This window comes from Grus americana, chromosome 2 (genome assembly GCF_028858705.1).
Source record: "Grus americana isolate bGruAme1 chromosome 2, bGruAme1.mat, whole genome shotgun sequence".
Taxonomy (NCBI): Eukaryota; Metazoa; Chordata; class Aves; order Gruiformes; family Gruidae; genus Grus; species Grus americana.
In genome coordinates this window covers 5,941,058-5,959,036 of record NC_072853.1, presented here as the reverse complement: position 1 = coordinate 5,959,036, position 17,979 = coordinate 5,941,058, and the positions used below count along the sequence as shown (strand labels likewise).

The window sequence follows — 17,979 nt, the reverse complement described above, 5'->3', positions numbered from 1 at the left end:
AGAGGAGTGTATAAATTCCTAGGAAGAACAGTGTCACCTGGGAGTCTTTCAGCAAATACAAGATCTTATCAATTTTCTTGCCTAACATTTCTGCAGTCTTGAAAGTTTAGCTTTCATGGATAGCCTGTGCTCACAAGGAAGAGCCTGCATGCTTACTAGATCCTGAACATCCCTTCCAATTCCTCCAGTATGGTCTTCAAGGCTATTACCAATATCAAGAGCCCTCATTTTTGTTACCTGTCTTAGTTTCTTTCTGTGCTAATATATACTTAAAAATAACAGAAAAAAATATGTTATGCTATATTCTAAAATTAAATAGTGCATTTAACCAGCTATGTCTGGCAACTAGTTACTTGAAGTCAGAGTGTAGATGTGGGTATTTTTCTTCTACTTTGGCATCATTCTCTTCCACAATGCTCTAGGCTGAAATCAGCTATTTCTGGACAGCCAAAATGTGTCTCAGTTCAGGGCTGGGATAGAAGTAAAAATGTCCAAACCCTGAAGGGGAGACCTACTACTTTATTCAACATGTGTTGCTATTATTGTTATAGTATTCATCATCTGTTACAGCAATTTTGCTGTTCCTGACATTCGTTCCTCCACAGGAAAGAAAATCCTGGCAAGAGCTGACAGAACATCAGATATTAAGGATATTTTTAAAAGCTCACTGAAATCTCCGTCTCCAAGGCTCTTCCTCCACATTAAAATTACCTTCATCCATATCAGTGTATCACTGCCCCAACCATAGGTCCACTTGGCGCAAGAAGTAGAATTTAGGAGGGGGTGAGGTGCACACTGATGCTATCATCCTTCAATGTCCTAGTCTTTCTGGTGTGCTGGCAGGAGGCAGTCAGAAAGCCCTTTTTCTCTTTCTTGATGACCAGCTGCTTGGGTTGGTGAGATGTCTATAACGACAACAGTGGGGTCAATGTCAAAGCAGCCAGACACTATATCTTCACATTGTTCCAGCATCCTTGTGGCGCACTCAAGTGTCTCTTGCTTGTGGTCATCTAAAGAACAGGTAAGGTCCGAGTCCTGCAGCTCAGACACTGTTTAGACCTGTCTCGTTGTGAGTGATTGTAAAAAGGTGTTTGAAAGAAACTATTTTTGCTGGACTAATTTTTTTAACTCTATCTGTCTAAAGAAGTGATTCCCAGAGACTTACAATGTATAGGAATTCTGTCCCCTTGCACTGTTTTGTTCCCCTCTAGTTTGCCTGTCCAGCAAAGACAGAAAAAGCAGCAGCTTATTTTTTGCATGGATAATTCACCCTACATCTAGCACTCTCAGCTCAACAGTTTGATTCAGCATCATCAGCCAGCAGTGGTTATCTGACTTATTCGCAAAGCATTAAGCGCTACATCTACAAACCAGAGAGATTTACTGGCTGCCCACAAGCCCTGCATGAAGTAGTGTGGTGAGTAAAGGGGTTGCACAAGTCATTAAAAAAAAATAATTTCCTATATTTTACAAGCAGCTTGCAAGGGAATTTTGGAACTATAAAATTTTCCAAAGCCTATAGATTAAAGGGCCTCAAGAGTGTTTTAAAGAGGTTCTTCCTATTAACCAATTGCCCTTTCTTTGCACAGATGTTACGGGTGGGATTTAAGCAGCACTTCATGCTGGTCTGACTTCTTTCTCACCAGATCCACCAGACTTCAGTGAGGACAGCAGCTAAGAGCTTAAGCTAATAATGAGGTTTGTTGAAGCACACAGAACAGCTCTTACACCAGCATGAAGAAGGTATCTTCCAGAAAGCCCCTACCTTCTAGGTGATACTCCATAAGGTGGCTTAGAGGACCCTTTAGAGGGTCTCAGTTTTATAACAATAAAAAACCCGATTTACCCCCAGTACACGATGCCACCGCTCAGGCTGTTGGTGTACTGATCCTGATTTGCTTCCTCTGCATCACGACACTTGGGAGACACAATTTCTACTTTTTCTTAGTGCCTGCAAAGCAGCACCACAAGAGTCCCGTGCAGACCACAAAAAGAGCTTGATCCCAGCTCAAGCACCAATCCACATTTGGGATAATCAGAAGCAGGAACATTGCTTGAGGTATATCACACACCTATACCCCAAAAAGAAGAAAGCATCGGGAGGCAGGGATGCAGGTGAGGAGGTGGTCACTGGGTTGAACTATGGGCCATGCTGTTTCAGAAACATCAGCCTAAAGCTTCAGTCAAAAACAGAGGGGACAGATACAGCACTTGGTACCCTTACACAGGAAAGGTAACACTTTGGGAAAGATAAAAAGGATGTAAAACCAGTAGGAAAATTAGTCGAAAGAGGCAGCACGAGAGAAAGAGAGAGAGGACAAAACCACAAGCAAATAAATGAATACACAGTTATAGCAATCCCACCTGGTGGAAAGGGCTGTTGTAATCTAACTCCCAGCCTGTTGTAAAAACAGGAAATAAATACATGTCTACAGCAGCTGCCTCTGAGGCAGCACCTTTCAACACCTGACCCCATGTTAATAACACACCACTTTATTTGATGCATTGTTCTGTTTGACTACATCCGTCCACTCTTACCTGTTTGCCTCTCAGTTTTCAAACGGTTGCAAGTCGCATATTGAACAACACTGAAGGCTGGTTGTGACACTAAACTCTCTGCCTCATTACTGAAGGCTTTTCTGTGTTGAAGTCATTCTCCATTTTCTCAATGATGGACATCTGGCTTAGTGCCACGGGCCCTCTTTCAGCTCCCTTCCTGCTCCAGTGATTTACAAGATTAAACAGAGGTTCATTATTCCTTTGATGTCCTTGTATGCCAGATAGGCTTGCACCAGCTGAACTTACTGGGACTATTTGTATTAGGTTCTAATTTTAATTATTTCCTCTATTTTGAAGTTCTCTTTTGAGTTCCTTGGGCCCTAAGGTGCTCTGTGTTCCTCTGGAAAGCCACAAAATGGCATAACTGCAAACTCTTCACTTGGGATAGCAGTGGGAAGGGAAGGACTCTACACTTCTTTGAATAAAGGTTTTGTTGGTAGCACCCAAGAGGACTCTATGCATATAGCTGAGAAAAATGACAGCAGATAAGTGCCTATGAGAGCAGGGTGTCAGGACTGATGAACTCAACATAACTGGCAACAATTCTTATTGCTTGCTCGTACAAGAGACTAGTATTATTTTTAGGGTAAGAAAAGGTAGTATTTGAGGAAAAACACTGTAAGAAGACATAACCTGCTAGGAAAACCCCATCAAGATGTTATTCATGAAAATAAAAATATTCCCATTAATTTCAGGTGCTACGAGCAGGACCTGATATGAAAGCAGGTAGGGATTGCTCTCTAAGAGACTGTGGTGGTTGCTTTACGCTAGATGATCAGTACCAAAGAGTTTAGACCTACAGATACACCAAAACCTGGCCACAGTTGTCATCAGGGACCACTCACATTAGACAGACTGATTTAACTCCAAGTGTAAGGAAGAGTTTATTGAAACTGTATATGTGCCTTCTTCCCATCATGTGTGTGCAATGGCCAAAAAGCTTGCACTGATGCAAAATCTACAGTGTGGTTTCTCCAGACCCCTCTTTTGCAGCAATCTCTTTCTGAAGTAGAATTAATTTAAAATATTTGGACCAAGAAATATCTGGAAGTACCTCATAGTTTGGCCAATCTATTAGTATTTTTATAGCCAAAGGACTGGTTGCTTCTTGGGCTATAAATAGTCAAAAATTGAATTTATTTCCTTTTCATCAACCTCGAATGCACTGGAATAAGAAAAAATCCTCTCTTGTTTAACTCCTTGCAGAAAGCAAATACTACTAGTTGTAAAAGAAAAAAAAAAAGCCTTTAGGGATAGATTTATTTTTATGTTTTTTAATATGCAGGTAGATCTGAATACTTCATGTGCACATTCCTGTGCATGGTTAACCCTTACTAAGTCTTTTATGTGAATGCAGAAGTCAGAATTTGTCACTGCTGGGAAAGTCTTTCACAGGGACTGCTCAGCTGTTACCAGTTTTCTTCCCGCAGTAACAGACTCTAAAGTAATTTCAGCATTCATTCTCCGTGTTTCATGCTGTCATTGAGCAGCTCAGCCAGGCTACCTGCCTCAACACAGATCTGATGCCTAGTGATGGTCAGGTCATTCACAGTGCCAGAAGTCCATTGAGATCCAGGATGTTGGGTAATAGCTGCATCTCTGACCATACTAGGAAAAAGATTAATTTAAAACATGGAGGTTTCATTCAAGGAACTCCTCAACCCAGCTGTTGATGACAGCATGGTTATGTGTACTCTGCAGGATGCTTGAGTGTTTCCAGGCTCCTAATTCAGAGGCACATTTTGGTGGTACCCTACACCCTGTTGGGGTGACTGTACACTTCCACTTCCCAATCCTTTAGTTTCTGTAGAAAGGAAATTCCTTGGTACATAAATCCAAAAGAAACCACTGCAGGTCCCCATGCTGGAAAACTGGGGGATCTGGACAGCAGGCATGCCATGGTGCACATGTAATGCACAGGTTAGAGCTAGCCCATAGGACCACAGTGGCTACACTTAGAAGTCACAGATGACTGCTTGACCTGGTTTTCCTGGAGTTACTGAGTATTAAAATGTCCTTGAACACAGATGAATCATTCCGCAACCTCTGAAAAACTTCAAAGATCTTTTAAGTGCAGTGATCTAGGCTATAATGTTGAGATTAGCTATTGCACAGTACATAGACTCCTAGACAGCAAAGCTAAAAGGGACTTGTAAGGTCATCTGCGCTGAAGGTATCCCACTTATCAGCCCAGAGGACAAATTCACCCCAGAGCACAAATCCAGTAATTTTCTTCAGCTCACAGGAGACTGAAATGACTCTTGGGACTGCAGGTCAGCTGATATTTTCCCTATTTACTTCTTATGGATATAGATCAGCCATAGGGTTTATGTGTCTCAGGAACCCTGTTTCAAATTCAGCTCTCCAGATCCTTAGAGAATGGAGAACATCAGCACATAAGTCAGTGCTAATTACTCTTATTAAATTTTGTATGGGGGACTTCCTAGGACAAGTGGGAGGGAGGAGGAGGAAATAAGAAGCCCTTAGCCCTATCCCCATTGTCATTGCCTAGTGACAGTCACTGAAAGACATGACAGCAAAGTGCCTGTGCCACGGCACAGCAAAGCTTCATTCTTCTGTCCCCTCTCCCATAAGCATCATAGCTGCATGAACTCCTGCCTATCTGGGTATAACACTGAGGATGGAGACGAGAGTAACTGGTGTCCACATGAATAGCCAGCTTCACCATCACTGCAAACGTGCAGTCTTTGCTGGTCACCACCAGGTCTGTGCATCTGCTGTCTGAAGACAGTGATCCGTTACAAATCTCTGCAGCTATTCATGGATTTTCCCCTTGCTTCTCAGGGGCTTCCCGAGGAGACTATGAGAGGGACAATACGGACTGCCAAGTGCAAAGGGAGGGCAAAATGCCCATCACACAGGCACCACAAAAAAGCTTTTGTCCCCCAGAGGACATCAGTCTAATGTGCTCGTTCTGCAGGTTCAACAGCCTGGACACTCCAATTTCTTCCTGCTACCACGTGTTTTAGTGGGCAAATATAAATAGTCCCAGGGATATTATAATTAGCTGGTGAGTCACCGGCATCTCTGGAATGCGAACCCTGTGCTGCAAACCGCAGGACACTGGAGACATGCTGACAGTTAAACCCAGCCACTGCAGTCTATAATTGTAGGGTACTAGTTTTACAACCAGTGCCTCTATCGTAAAATGCCCAAACATCCTTTATAGAGCTACAGAAAAACACAGAGGTCATAAATACACTGGCATTTGGCTCATTTGTGCATGGAGGTTTCCGAGATGGGGAAGAGTGTTAGAGGCTGAGGTCAATCTGTGGTACAACCCATAATGCAATTTCTGCTGTTCGTCATACACACAGCCTTTGCAACTCCTTCGGAGTTAGAGTCAGGGTTTTTACGTTCCCTCCTTGCCTCATTAACACCATCCAACGTGGCTTGTATGGGATGTATAATGTGATATAGTGGCTGGAAGTATCCCTCCCCAGGGTTAATTTCTCTGAACACTTATGGAAATCATTGCAGGTCTGCCTTTACTTCTGTGGCATATTCCCTCTGAAAACAGCAGTCAGTATCTGTTGAGGAGTGTTATCTCCTCTGGTGGATGATGTTGAGGACTAGAGCTCAGCCCATTTTTAATTCTAGGAATCATCCAGATTTCTGCAACCAAATGCCATGTCCTGCAGGTCTAGTTTAAAATACAAATAATTCAAATGTGAAGTTTTAAATCCTCAAGAAGTGTAATTCATTTTCAAAAACTTCCATGTGCTGTTTCGATGCAATATAATGGCTCATTAAAATACACAAGGGGCACATCTTCAGGGTGCAAACTGTTATCATTGTGTTTTCCTGTCTGATCATGACTAATAGTAGGCCATGATCCTTTGTTAAATGCTGATGGAATCGAAATGACAATTCAGCAATATAAGAAATATTACATATTACAACTGGGGTTTTATTTTGAATACTTCAGGCCAGATGAGTTAGACTTTCTTTTGTCTTCATTTCTCCACTTGATAAAAAAAGCCAACATGGTACTGACAAGGATGCTGTAAGAACTCTGTTTAAAGTATCATTAAGCGTTGCTTTAAGATATCAGACTTTCTGGAAGAGAAACAATGTTTATCCTGGTATTTTAACCTGTTTTCTCACTTTCTTTCAAAATTCCCTGTGTGATTTCTAATGCATGCAGCAACATTTTTATTCTGAATTCACGTGTTATGAACTGTTAAGCAGATGCTGCTTCACTTCACTGCCAAAATTTGTATCAGTAGTAGAGTAAAGCTGCCTATATATTCTTACCTCGTGCAATCCTATTTCACTGTGGCAGCCCTTACTGAATGCTACAGCTAGTGGGTTTTTATTTAAATGCTATGATACCAGAGGGTCTTAGAGTACAATCCTCTGCTAGGAGAGGACTCACGACTGTCCATCACTGTTTGTTTGTCTCCATTACTACTTCACTGCTTGTTCCAGTACTGCATATCTCTGACAGTTTGAAACCTTCTTCTAATGTCTTGAATGTATCTCTTAAATAGTTGATACCCATTTCTTATTATAGTCTTTGTCCTTTAGCTTGAGTGATGCCCCTATCTCCTTTCCGCTATTCCCTTGGTCTATTTGCAGAAAGCAATAGTATCTCCCCTTTCCACCTGCACACTGCAAGATTAACCAGACCCAGTTTTTTAATCTCCTGTTTGAAAATAGTCTCTCTGGCTCCTGAACACACTAATAGCTCCTCGGTGCTGAATCCATCTTTCCTGAGCTAGGGAGGTCTGGGCACACTTTCCTAGATAAGCGGTAACCAAAGCCCTGTCCACTCTCATGAATTCTTCCCTATCTCTACAAGACCTACTTCACCCCTTCCAATAACGTCCTTTGCCTTTTTCCTCAGCTGTACAGCACTATGACTTACAAACAGCTGCTGACTAAGACACCATCACTTTCCAGAGTATGAGTTTATAGCACAAAGTCCTGTTATTGATCCAGAAGTACCACAACAGGCCTTTTAAACTAATAGTCCCAAGTCAGTTGGAAAAACTCCCAGGTTTTTGAGGCCAACCAGTTCCTCCTTCAAGGATATTCTGATCCCAAATTTTATAGTGTAGCTCACAAAGATTAGACCTAAAAGTGGACCCTGAGGAGGTCCACCACTGTCTGACCTCTGCCTTGTTATTCCCTTTCCTAGAAATTTCATCATTTTCTCCCTACTAGCCAGTTTCTGGCTCCCTTTACAGCTTTTACTAATCTCTACCCTTTTTCACTTTAGCAGTGATTTTCAATACTGTATTCAACAAATGCTTCCTGAAGTCCAGAGAGATGAGATTTATTTAGCTCTGTTTGCCTAAAGAAAGAAAAATCACCTGTCTTCTAAAAGGAAAATATCAGTTTAGGCTGTCGGCTCTCTTCCAGCTCATAATGTACTTTTTGATGCAGCTATTCACTTGATTATGCATAGAGCCATCCTCCTCACCCCTACTCTCAGCCTCCAACTTAACAAAATCCCATGCAACTTCCACCTCTCAGTCACACCACTGGGTCCCTTCATCTCCCAAAGTTTGTCCTTTTGTAGCTCATTTTATGATTTGGCTTCTGTTTTTACTTCTGCTAAGCCAAAGTGACTCAATTCACATTCACTTAACTGCAGACACGGACTTAAAGGTAGCAGGTCATGCTAGAACTTGTATGCAGGTAGGGTACACGAGAGGGCTGGCACTGGTGATGTTCTCTGTGAAACAATTTCCTATGCCATCTGCTGATGCTTTTCACTCAATAAAAATACCAAAAAAAACCCCAAAACCAGACAGATTTTTGTTCCTCTTACCTTCAGTTCTGATGTCTTGACCCTGTCTGAGAGAGGGAAGAGGTGATGAATCTGAGAAGACTTTTAATACAGCCTTCCCTGTCCCCAAAATGAGATTTACTGTGACTTCCACTCTATGGGGCTGCACTTTGCATCCATCTAGAAACAAGTTTGTGCAAGATGTACCTATGAAGTTCTGTGTTAGGAGCCTACTGGACAAGGATCAATTTTGGTTGTCATTAAGCTTCCAAGTGAGGCACAAGATACAGCTGTTTTAACTTCAAATCCTTGAACGTACTGAGGACCTGGGTAACAGAGGAACAGCCTCCTGCCAGTGCTGTCACCGGTGAATCCACAGAAATTCCAGAGCTGAACCACTCTGACAAGCGTGAGGGAGCAGGAGGCAGGCTGCTCCTCAAAACTGCGGTGCAGTCCTCTTTGGGACAGAACAGAAAAGCCTTTCAGCAACAAGTAACACCACAACACATCCTTTTGGAAGAGGAAACACAGCACACTAAGCCAACAGAAATTTTGCAGTTACTTTAGCTGGGAGAAGGCAATGATTTTCTTTTGGAATTGGACCCAGAGGCCCAGAGTCTTCAGAAAATGCTATAGAAAATGTAAGAAGTACATAAGGAGTGGAACAACATTTTGGTCCTACACCGATGCATGTCCAGCAGCACAATGACCCTTAGCAATCCCAGAATATCCGCTCAATTTTTTCCAGAGAAGAGGCATACATTTTCCTAATCACCAGGAATAGGAAGAGAAAGAAATTGTTGTTGCTTCACCATATAGAAGCAATCAGGAGTCTTCTACAAATCCTTTTGTATTGGTGGAGAGGGGCCAGAGATGTCACTTTAATTAAATACTATAACAATCCTGTTATTAAGTCACGGCATGGCATGGTGAATGTTTACACTTCACAGTGAACAGAGGTTCCCTAGGTCAAACAAATGACAGCCCTATGCTATCAGTCTAACCACAGGAACAGCTATTGCAGTAAATGAAATTCTGTTTAGATATTAGGGGAAAAAAGTGTTCAGTGTGAGTGACCAAAATGGAACAGTTGCCCAGAGGACCTGTGGAAAGTCCATCTTTAGAGATATTAAAAACTCAACTGTTTGAGGCCCTGAACAACTTGTTCTAACTTCAGAGTGGACCTAACTTCAAAGTAGGCCCTGCTTTGAGTAGGAGGTTGGACCAGGTGATTTCCATAGGACCCTTCCAAACTGAACTAGTCTACAGATCTAAGACAGCAAAGTCATCTTTTAAGTTAAAATGCTGAATATTGACTTGTTTTCTAGGAGGGAAGTTGGATTTGTAGATAAAAGGGAAAAAAAAGTCAAAAAACTCTACAGAAAAGCATAATTATATCTATATACATATAAAATATACATGCATATATGCATCTACACCTTACTCTAACTTTTGTGCCAGACCTCAAGGGGGATTTTTGTCCTTTACACTGCTCGACAGAAGACACATTTCTGAAGTCAGCTAAAAGCATAGAGTCTATTAATTAGCACTTGAATAAAAATTCAGATAAACATGAACTAGAAAGGCAGCCATTTGCAACTCCATTCTTCTGGAAAGTATCACACAGAAGATGATCATCTGAGGAGGGACACAATCCTCCTACTCATTTTGAGCAACAGCTTCCACTGCAAATACATTCGTTCAGAATCAGCAGGGCCTTTTGCTGAATAGCTCTACTGTTCGCACAGCCCAGTGACAGAAGGACTGTCAGAATGGGTTAATGCAAGACCTAGCAATAGACAGCAGTTGAAAATGGGTATTTGGGGATTACGAGTTTGGGTCTAACAACCAGAAAAGATGTTGCCACCCAGCATTATCACAGGCTGAGATGTAATCAGACTGCAGCCAAAATAAGCTGCCTACAGACAGCACAGTTGGACCTGATATTTTGTGCAGGCAGTGAAAATCCCCAAATGAAAAAGCTCTGAGCAAGTAGCAGAGCTGTCAAACCTTGACCATTTCTACTCATAATCAAGTTGCAGAAGAGCCTCCAGCCTCCCACTGCAGTGACTTCCGTTCTTGGGTCGGTCACAGATATTCCCAGTACATCTTTGATGGGCAGGTTTTCTCTGCCAACAGCTCAAACAGTCTTGGGGGGGCTAGAAAAGAGGCACAGCCCACGCATATATCTGACAGATTAAGTCCTTCAGCTGGCTGGAAAGATATATCAGAGCTCATAGAAAAGCAGTGCTATCACCAGACTGATTTTCCTCTTGATTTTTCACCAGCGTTTCAGATAAGATGGTTCTTCTTGGGACTTTTTATCTTTTTTCTCTTCTTTTTTTTTCCTTATATACACATATATAAGCATTTCTTCAGTGGTGATTACCATTGTGCTTGGCTGTCCCACAACAATCACAGATCAAATAAACGGACATTAAAACTCACCAAACGTGGAATGGTAAAAAAAAAAAAAAAAGCCATCTCCAAGACTTATTGCATTCCTCTATCTACTACACTAAGCTCCATTGGCTTTTTAATTTGCTGTCATATCAAAAGAAAGCTCATGATTAATTTGCTGTCGACTGTCACCAGATAACTCTTTTCCAGCCCTGCAGTTTCTAATGTAATTCTCCACCACTGAATATGTGTTGGATTAAGAAAATGCCAGCTAGGAAAGGTGTAATGAATCAGAACATCACACTAGAAACGTAGAGTTATACTATTTCAGTTCCCAGAGATACAGCAGAAAAGTGTGTCTCTTTACCTGGAATCTCATCAGTCCCCCCATTGGTGTGTTTGAATCGATCTCCTTCCACATGGACATTTGGACACAGGACATCTGAAAAGCAGAAGAACCAGTACAAAATTACCACAGGTAAACACATCATTTTGGAAGCTATACAGCTAACAAAGGCTGATCTCCTGGGTTTTGTCCAACGATTGCACATGGTCCCACAGCAATAATTCTGTTCCCTGTCTCTGCATGCCCTAAATACCCTTCCTCTATCCTATCCCCTAACCATATGCTGGGCAAGACACTCAATATACTACCTCTGGTTTCAAGCTACTTTTTTGATGACTGGCCAGTCAAGAAGCTAAACAGAATAGATGACCAGCATCTGTCCCTCCACTAGAACATCAGTCTGGTTTTTTTTTTTTTTCACCAATCTCTAAATCTGAATGAAAGTCACAAAAACTTCAGAAAAATGAAAATACAATTCCACTTCCAGGTTTGTCGGAAAGAAATTTCTGAAGACCCAGCTGACGTTGGGGTGCTGCCCAGACTTTTCAGAAAGGACAGTTCCTACTCAGAAAAACCTCAAACCTGAAGTGCTAAGACAAGAAAGGGGATCCAGAACACAGAATGATGAAGTGACTTTGGTCACACCAAGGTCCCATCACAGGCCAGTGTCACAGAAAGTGAAGCCCACTCTCCTCCATCTTACTATATTACTTCCCCTGTTAACACTCCTCCAGGACCATGGCTATTTATGTATCTGCTCCTTGAGTTTGTTCAAGCAGAAAGCAGTGTTAAGTATGACTAAAACTTTGAAAAATATTCACCCCTACACTCAGGTTTCAAAAAAGTAATGAAAACACCCAGCCTTTTTCAGCCATTTCTTGTGCTCCCAATTAGTGTCAACACAATCACAAGTAAACTCTTTTCTGCAGAGAACTCTCTACCTACCCACCTCTTTCCTGCCATATCTTTGAAGTAACATTTATTTATGCTCTCTTTCCCCAGATCAATACGCAATTGCACACTTGTAAACAATGGGGCAGGTAGGTCAAGGAATCAGTTTAATGAGAATATAAAACTGAACCTCTGACTTTTCACTGCTTGCACAGCCCCACATTTATGTCTTTTCTCCGATTTAAAGAACAGCCACGTGAGGACAGCCAAGTCCCATTCCTTCATTTGCCCAGCAGTATACATGATAATACACGTCCCCTGCAGTTGCAATACTCGATGCATACAGTATTTAGCATCATCTCCACCTGGTGTTTAGTACATTATTCCTTCAGCATCATTAATTATTGTGCTTGTAAAGGAGCAGCAAGGGCCAAATGCTCCTTAAGGGACGGGGAGCCAGGAGCTGAAGGTGATCCAAGCCCAGGCAATGCCCTCATCCCTGGGGCACAATCTCATAGGACACTAAAGACTTTCTACAGCAGGCCTACCTTGAATTTTGTGTGAAGCTACATCAAAAAATCATGAGATAAAAATGACTTTTCTGAGGATGTGCCAGCAGGCCTTATATCTCTCCTCCTGCTTCCCAACTGTCAGTAAAAAATCCAATATTCCACAACCTTTGGTTAAGCCTAGCAATGAAATCAGATATTTTTCCTACTTTATTGTGCTAATGAATTTACATTCCAGATTATCAGATGCAGATGAGGCAGTCACAGCTCAGTGGAAAGAAAGGGGACTGTAAAAGCCATTGCCAGAAGCCCCAACAGCCATCGCAGCAAACAAAAGTGGTCAAACATATTCAGCCACCCCTTCGCCGCAGCAGTGGGAGAGGCCAGAGGGTGGTTGCTCATGCAATTGTGTATTACCCAGGGCAGTTCAGAATTTCTTTGGACCATCTTTAGGGCTGCTGCTTCTATAGATAAAATTCAGAGTAGTCACTTTTTTTTTCCCCACCACACCAGGAATCAATACTGATGGATGCACAGGGTCACTTCACGTAAATTTTAGCCAGAGAACTCTTGTGTTCCCTGATGCCTGTTGGTTTGAAGGCCAGGATACTTCACTCAAACCTTATTATGCCCTAACAACAGACAGGTGAAACCATGTGGTAGGTTCCCCTCCGTCAGAGGTCTGCACAACTTCCCAACACAATAGGGAACCTCTCCCCTGCTAGGAGAACTTTCAAAGTTGAAAACCACTTAAACCATTAAGACTTACAAGAGACAAAGTTAGGCCATCTCTGTTCCCATTCAAAACTAAGCTGTACTGACAAAAGATTTGCTTAAAAGTGTCAGAAGCCCTGTGTCATACCGTTCCTTTAAATTTTGGCTTTGCTAACAATGAATGTTCTTTTGGTTACAGGCCTGAGTCAGTGCAGTAAACAGCACTTCTGAGCCCCAGTCTCAGAACTGGAAGATGTATGGCTATGCAGTAAAATAAGCAACATAAGAAACCAGAATGAGCAAAATTCTCCCAAATGAAGAGTAAACAAATGGAAGGCATGAATAAAATCACAAAAATGTCATTCACCCCTGCTACCCAGGACTCCTGAGAGATACACAGGGAAGACTAAAACATCTCAGACACAGCAGGGTACCTCTTCATGCAACAGGGAGGTAAAGTCTGAATTATAGATACATAAATTATCACTCCAATCTTTAATGACATCACATACCCTCCACCAGGTCCAATTTGAAAGAACCACGGCTTCCTAGCAGGGAAGTATGAGCTAGCAAAATCGTTCTGGGTTTAGCTCCTATTTTGGAACCAGGACTATACAGCAAACTAATGTGCTTGGCCTTGTTGCAGAACTTTCTTGCCACAAAAAATAGAAATGCCAATGTCACTATAATTATTCTCTCAGAGGCACAAAATTATTCTCTCACACAGGCACAAAAGAGGATAGTGCTTTACCATCCAAGTTAGCAGCATGACTATTTGTATCCAGAGGAGTAGTGTGCCAGACTGATGGCACATCAATAGGTTCCAACCAGAGACCAGGTCTCATTGCTACACCCAGGAGCGCATTGAGAGGAAACACAAGACAAAAGCTGTTGCTCTCCTTTGGAGCTTTTCGGTGAGATTCCTGATATAGATTAACAGTTTAACATCAAAGAAGAGTGTTTATACCTATTTTTTCTGCTACTGCCAGGCCAAACTTTGAGCAAACACTTGCAGTGCTTGGAGGATTTGCAGCAATGCGCATCCACTGCAAATGGCAGAAAGAGTAATAAAATCTGCACTGCAGCTATGTTGCTAGTAATTGTCAACACCAAGCTGTGTGATGTGGTCAACATGCTGGAGGGAAGGGATGCCATCCAGAGGGACCTTGACAGGCTGGAGACATGGGCTCATGCGAACCGCATGAAATTCAACAAGTCCAAGTGCAAGGTCCCGCACGTGGGTTGGCGCAATCCCAAGCACAACTATAGGCTGGGCGGGGAATGGATTGAGAGCAGCCCTGAGAAGGACTTGGGGGTATTGGTTGATGAGAAGCTCAACATGAGCCGGCAGTGTGTGCTTGCAGCCCAGAAAGCCAACCGTGTCCTGGACTGCATCAAAAGAGGTGTGACCAGCTGGTCGAGGGAGGTGATCCTGCCCCTCTACTCTGCTCTTGTGAGACCCCACCTGGAGTACTGTGTCCAGCTCTGGAGCCCCCAACATAAGAAGAACGTGGACCTGTTGGAGGGAGTCCAGAGGAGGCCACAAAGATGATCAGAAGGCTGGAGCACCTCTCCTATGAGGACAGGCTGAGAGAGTTGGGGTTGTTCAGCCTGGAGAAGAGAAGGCTCCAGGGAGACCTTGTAGCAGCCTTCCAGTACCTAAAGGGGGCCTACAAGAAATTTGTTAACAAGGGTATGGAGTGATAGGACAAGGGGTAATGGCCTTAAGCTGAAGGAGGGTAGACTTAAATTAGATATTAGGAAGAAATTCTTTACTATGAGGGTGGCAAGGCACTGGAACAGGTTGCCCAGAGAGGTTGTGGATGCCCCATCCCTGGAAGTGTTCAAGGCCAGGTTGGATGGGGCTTTGGTCAGCCTGGTCTAGTGGAGGGTGTCCGTGCCCATGGCAGGGGGGTTGGAACTAGATGATTCTTTGAGGTCCCTTCCAACCCAAACATTCTATGATTCTATGATTTCATGAGTTGTAAACATTTACAGATTTGCAAAAGAGAAGATACGACTTGCTGACCTGAGCTTTCAGTCTCTGGCCTTGTCATTCAAATCTCTGTGAGCTTGCAGCTGCTTTTAAATACATATTGTTTAAAACTACTTCCTTGTCCTCAACTTTATGTAATATTCCGTCAATCCTTTGCTTCATCCACAAGTTTTATTAGCAAAGATTTTACATTTATGTCCATGCAGTTCATAGAAAATTTTAATAGCACCAGAACTGCTATATATCCCTTTTACAGTTGCACTAGAAATGATGACTTTCCACTGACACCTGCTACATGATATCAGTCAGCTCTTAATCCATTGTAGAGTGTTACTTTTTAATGCAAATGTCATTCAATAGGCAATAACAATGCCTAAGAACAAATGTATTATATCTAGGTAGTTACCATATCAACCAAACTGTAACTCTCCACAGAAATAAATTAGTTTTGTTAGAGATGACCTCTTTCTCATAAAACTATAATCCTTGAATAGGAATACATAATAATTCTGGTTCTGTAATACTTTATTCACTGGCTCCGACGTCAATTTTTTTTTTTTTTTTCTCTGAGTGAGATCAGGCAAATTGGTCTATAGCTATACATATGAATCATTTTTCATTTTTTAATAGTGATACATTATCATCATTTCAAAGTCACATAATTAGTATTGTACTAGGAAGCTATATGTTTTCCCAGATATCCTTCTACTCTTTTACTGTTGTTATGCTCTAGTAGTCCAAACTTGCCAAAAACGACTATATGTTTTTTTAGGATGGCTGGTGAATTTCTCCTAGAGTCACTTGCTTCTTATAACCAGAAGGTCCATCCAGGGCTGTCACCTGAATCCTCATTTCCTTCTAGAGACAGACTCCTCAGCAGATGACTTGCTCAATGTAGGATAAGCATTTCGTTCTTGTAGCCTCCTTTTTCACTCCTTTTTCACAGATCTCCAAACTGTTTGGAACTTTTTGTGGATCCCACATCAGTGAGAAAACAGAGAATCCTGTTCAGCCTCACACAAGCCTTGGTGCTGACTCAAGGACAACAGTTTTCTACCTGCCCTGCTCCTGGGTTGCTCTTTACAGATAACCACAGGCACCCAGAACTGACAGGAGATGAGTGTGCCACATCCAGTACTCCATACAGTTTTTCCACCCTGATCCCTGTCCTCCCTCACTCCAGCCTACAAAGTCCTCTGGAACAGAAGGTCATTTGGTAAGATGTCTGCTGCAGGAGATGCTTAAGTATAAATGAGTAACAACGTAAAATATTGGGAAATAATATTGCAGTCATAGTGACCATTGAATCTCCAAGAGAATTGGACACTGTATATCTCTCAAAGAGGTATTCAATTGTTTACAAGTGCTGGGGACATTGGCTTATGGAAAATGTATCCTGAATGCTTTCAAAAGATGCTCACACATTTTACAGTGATTGTGCACCTGGTAGAGTATTATTGGTTTTGATGAAAGAAGATAGTTAGAACTGGCATTTACAAAACTTAGCTTTTGCATGGAAAGACTACTCTCCCTAGATTTCCTCTACAGTTAAAAAAGAAAGAACCTCTTGTTACTTAGAGGAGTGGTGATTTAGAGACAAAACAAACAGAAGTACTTAAAATTACCACAAAGGACTTTCTATTCTCCGGCAAGAATGGACTTTCAGGAGATGCCCTTAGTCACAGTCAGATTATGGTCTTTGCAACACATCATTTCAGAGGCAACACACCAAGAATTAATGCAATACTTTGGGCACTGAGAAAGTCTTACCTAATCTGAGCTATTTTAGCACCCTCTACAGCTCCCTTGGACACCAGTTTTAGGATGGCATGCACCACTCTTTGGAGATGTCTCTCTCTGCATTGAATATTGGCAGAGCTTGAGTATCTGTTTTGCAATAGATACTTTGCTTTAAAGCAGGTAAAGCTAGGTGAGTCAATTCCCATAAAAAAAAAAAAAGCTTAAGAACCTGAAGGAAATGGGGCTCTCTGTCCTACTTCGAATGACTGCGTAATTGTGCTCTGAATCCTGCTCATCACTGAATACGCTGACTTGGTACGTCTGAGCTTCTTGGTTCAAGGAAGCACAATGTAGTTTTCTGAAAGTGATCTAACTGCAGATAACACCCTTTTCTTTAAGCAAAACATGCTGAGATCTGTTTGATGGTAATCAGTGGTTTAAGCCTCACTTTTACATATCATTCTTTAGACTATTCCCTATGAAAAAAATCCCTGAGCTGTCAAACATTTTAAAATTAAAAGAGACAGTATGTCTTACAGAGTATATGCACTGTAAGAGACATGTCAGCAGAGCACGTCAGCTCAGGAGCTTTCACTAGGATTAAATTAGCATTAATAACATATTGATGTGAAACTGTAATAATAGGGCTGCAAGTTTGGAAAAGAACAATGTGAATGATTTGACAGTTCAAGTGTCCTTTTCTCCAAGCCATTTCAAAGGAAAGTCAAGGAAAAGGGATAGAAAAAATGGGAAAGGAAAAAAGAAAGAGAAAAGAGGAGAGAGAGAGCAAGAGAGCGAGAGAGCGAAGGAGAGGAGAGGAGAGGAGAGGAGAGGAGAGGAGAGGAGAGGAGAGGAGAGGAGAGGAGAGGAGAGGAGGAGAGGAGGAGAGGAGGAGAGGAGGAGAGGAGGAGAGGAGGAGAGGAGGAGAGGAGAAGGAAAGGGAAAGGCAAATGTAAAGGCAAATCAAAGGGAAAAGGGCTAGTTTGACACAGGAAGATTCATTTAGAGTCTATAAACTTACAAATGGATAAATGATTTTGCACCGTAGTACGCAATTAAATCTGCC

The 17,979-nt window shown here is 42.0% G+C and overlaps 1 protein-coding gene across 4 annotated transcripts in view; it reads right to left on the bottom strand.

The window, feature by feature from the left end:
- COL22A1 (collagen type XXII alpha 1 chain) overlaps positions 1–17,979 on the bottom strand; it is a 268,249-nt gene that overhangs the window by 186,080 nt on the left and 64,190 nt on the right. For all 4 annotated transcript variants that reach the window (XR_008576049.1, XR_008576050.1, XM_054818065.1 and 1 more), the window contains exon 4: positions 11,085–11,159. Coding sequence is in view for 2 of the 4 variants with exons in the window: in XM_054818065.1 (XP_054674040.1) it covers positions 11,085–11,159 (75 nt within the window). In the remaining 2 variants the exon portion in view is untranslated. The remainder of the gene's footprint in view (positions 1–11,084; positions 11,160–17,979) is intronic.